Source organism: Parasteatoda tepidariorum, chromosome 9, assembly GCF_043381705.1.
Source record: "Parasteatoda tepidariorum isolate YZ-2023 chromosome 9, CAS_Ptep_4.0, whole genome shotgun sequence".
Lineage (NCBI taxonomy): Eukaryota > Metazoa > Arthropoda > Arachnida > Araneae > Theridiidae > Parasteatoda > Parasteatoda tepidariorum.
The window spans coordinates 9,223,987-9,227,726 of record NC_092212.1 but is presented as its reverse complement, the minus strand read 5'-3'; the positions used below and the strand labels follow the sequence as shown (position 1 = coordinate 9,227,726).

The 3,740-nt window shown below is 31.5% G+C and overlaps 1 protein-coding gene across 1 annotated transcript in view; it reads right to left on the bottom strand.

The window, feature by feature from the left end:
- LOC107453068 (CRISP/Allergen/PR-1-like) overlaps window positions 1–1,585 on the bottom strand; it is a gene marked incomplete at its 5' end in the record, with an annotated part of 15,998 nt that extends 14,413 nt beyond the window's left edge. The window contains 1 exon segment of the mRNA XM_043053227.2: window positions 1,302–1,585. Within this exon segment, the coding sequence (XP_042909161.2) occupies window positions 1,302–1,574 (273 nt within the window).
- Window positions 1,586–3,740: the final 2,155 nt, after the last annotated feature.

Below are 3,740 nucleotides of genomic sequence, written 5' to 3'. Positions count from 1 at the left end.
TTTTTAGCTCTGGATTAGAAGTCTATGTGACCAGATAATCCAAAACATTGCTAGATGACTTCCTATTGTTTGGCAGTAAGCTATCGTTACTAATCAATCTGAAAAAAACACTTTCAAATTCTTATTTTTAATCAATATATATGAAATGTTCCTTCGCTGGTTGGTTTACCCTATAATGCCGAAGGGAAAAATATTTTTTTGACATAACAAGGTTTTCAAGATATCGAGAGTATACTGTAAGCTCTCCGGTGGTGTAGTCAGTCAGTTATGGGGGGTGTCGCTCACATCAGAGAGATAGCTGTTGTGAGTTAGATCCTGGCTGTTGTGACTTAGATCCAAAACCATCTACGTGTGCGTGCGACGTCTATCCTGCCTTACGTCAGAAAAATCCGCGTAAGCTACAGAAAATTCAAATTGAGATTAATGTATGTTTTGCAATTTGGAATGATAAGTTACCCATTGCAAGAAAAGAAAAAAATCAATTAATTTTGCCGTATCAGTTTTTAAAACTCTATTATAGTGTTCATGTCATTAGCAATAGAAGGAAAATAATTATCTAGCCATTTTTCTCAAATGCGAAGCACTTAACGTTTTTTTTTTCAATCGCACTGCAGTATGCACGTCAAGTAAGCAGCGGTTGAAAGTGCTGTAAAATTTAAGGGAGAGGGGTACCCTCTCGCTACTGTCCATGTCTGACGAAGGTCAAAATAATGCAGTAGACAGACCATAAATGTTTAAAAATAAAGCTCTGTAAAACTCGAGAGTTTGACATCTTCTACAACAAGATTCATATTCTTTTAGCATTGCATTAAAGAGGATCTACAATATTTGATACATGCAAGTAAATAGCAACACACCCTTCAATTGCTATGGAATTTCGGTATCTCTAAATTCCGGATATTTCGTTTTAGTACAGCATTCATAGCCTTTCAATATTTTATGTTGTTGGTATAAAAGATTCGATGAAAAACCATTAATATAGCAAAGATAACACTAACATATTAAATATAACAACAATCAACTCATGGAAATAAATATGTCCATGCAATAAAACTGATACAATAATTTGGTGAACGATGTAAATTGAACATGTCTCCTGTTGCAGAAAACATTATTCTTACATATTGTGCTTGCGAAGGCGTTGCAGAATAGCTTGGAAGTATAAAAGACGAAAGATGATTATAGCATCAACTGTACTCAAGCAATATACGTAAAAATGATTATACCATCAGTTGTACATGATAAATCCTTGTAAAAACTTTAATATTTGTTACTAAACAAAGAGAAAATAAGAAGCTTACTAGTTCCATCATATTTGCAGCTTGTGGGAGTCCACCTGCTCGTGTTTCTTGACCATAGGCAACTCTTCTTCTGACCTCGTTATGGGCAGTCAAGATGGACATTTCGTAATTCGCTACGCCTGCCTGGAATTCGCTACACCTGGGATTGCGATCAATACAGCCCGAGTGTTGCGGATGGAATCTTTTGTACATGTCAGGACAAGCCCTCGGATAAGCGCTAAGGCTCAGTGCTTGATGGCACGTTGCTGTAATGACGATTAGGGCAATGATCATTTCGAATGTACCTGTTAAAATATTATTGTACCTTATTTTGTCATCATGGTCATTTTGTTAAGAAAATGAGCAAAACAAAATATTTACTAAATTTGTTAACATCTTGGGGTTTGTTTATTTGCGATTTGCAAATAAACGAATTTGTGGATGGTTGAACGTAAAAAGCTAAACACAGGTAATGAGCAAAGGGTTTAAAATTCACTGTAAGACTTACGAGTTACTACTTCCGATTGATTTTTAGGCATAAGCTTGGAAAAGCGTGCCATGCAGTATTTTTATACTTGTAGTGTTCATAATATTACGCGTTCTTTCAATTTAACTTTCAGTGAGACAAATAAAAAATGAATTTTGAAGACATCGCAGGCATGCTACGATGCTACCCAAAAAATTATGATTGGCGATATTTTATACAATTAGAACCAAATATGGGATAACACTCAATACGTGGCAAACGTCATACTTTAATTATGCTGTGATATTAATTTTCCTAAATATTTTTTCTGTTCATGACGTGTTGGGATTTATAAGTTTTAGAAGACTCATATAAATGGTAAAATTTCATGCAAATTTAATAAAAAATCACAATGAAGAAACTTCCTAGAATATCAAGTCTCTGAAAACATCACCTCGTAAACATAACATAAGAGGAGGGGTACTTCAGAAGTTTTCTAAATTTCTTCCGGTCTTAGAAAATTTGTTACTGTTTACATTTAGTCAACCATCCATAAGTAAATAAACAAAGATCCGCAAAGTGTATCATGGTAGCCAGAAATGTGATTTCAGAAAAACTGAACTAAAATTTCTGCCAAACCATGATTCTACACTAAACCTTTGTTTTTTTATCGAATCATATGATTTCCGTTTGATTACTTTTGATACCTTTTGAATAAATATTTATTTTAGCCGCTTTCTAAAACGAATTAAAATTCATATTCAAATAATGAAAGAAAAATAAATATCTAAACATTATCTGTTTGTTTCACAACAAAATAAAAAAATCTCACCCAAGTTTTACACCTTTAATTTGTTTAAAAAATAAATTTATTAAATGCTTATTAATGACTGCGAACCTCAATGATATGGTGTTTTAAGAATTGGGTTATTTTTTTCAATAAAATATGAGGAATAAATATTATTTTTATTTGAATCAATTTCTTATTACTTGAAATGTTTTTCTTTATCCAACTACAATTTTACCCGTGTCAATAATAAGTTTTGTGCAAAACTTTCAGGTCTATATTTTTGTGAGTTTACAGTAGAATTTAAGAAAAAATTGGGTACTGGCACTTAAGAAGAAGAAGACCATGATACCCAAACATATGAACTATGACGTCAGCTCCAGTTGATCGTTTATTAACAAACTGGCGTGTTAAAGTTGGGCTAAGTTTCTCCGTGCAAGTTAGAATGTTAATTAACGAAGTGAATTAAATACAGTGCACACATTTATTACTTGTTTATGTATTTTATCGTAACCGTGATATATTTTTGCTTTGGGTACCAGGAAATTTTGATGCAAAATTAGTTTGTTTATGCTCTGCGTGGCATTTATTATACTTTATTGGCATTTCTTATCTCAGACAAGTTATCTGATATTTTATCAGCATATTAATGTAGTTTAAAAATCGGGAATAGTATAAAATGTTTTTACAAATCAATTTTAGCTAATTTGAAAGAAACTGTATGGCGAAATGTCTTATTACAGTTTTCAAGCATACAAGATTTTTATTCTTACGTTCATAATCTCAATATGATTCTAAAAAATATTCCTAACATTAGCTTATACAAAATTATTAACTAATTTGAAATTAAAATTATGATGAGAGTGTATTAAACAAAAACTTCAAAGGTATTGATACAAGGCTTAAAATTATTTAACCAAAATTTATTTTAGATCCTCTCGGAATAAGGATATCACTTTTATTAAAAGAGTTAATGTTGTTATTTTTTACATAAGTTTGTTAATCTTTATTCAATTATTTATTTAAAAAAATGAGTTCATTTCACGTTCCTTAATATTTAACTATTTTTTATTTGTCATGTCAGATAATTTAACGATCAACGTGAAAGTAGTAGCATTCGAGGACTACGTCACCAAATTTGTATTCCTAATGTAATCCGAAAACACCTGCTTATTTTGTTAACAGTTACGCTTTTGAAACAATGTTT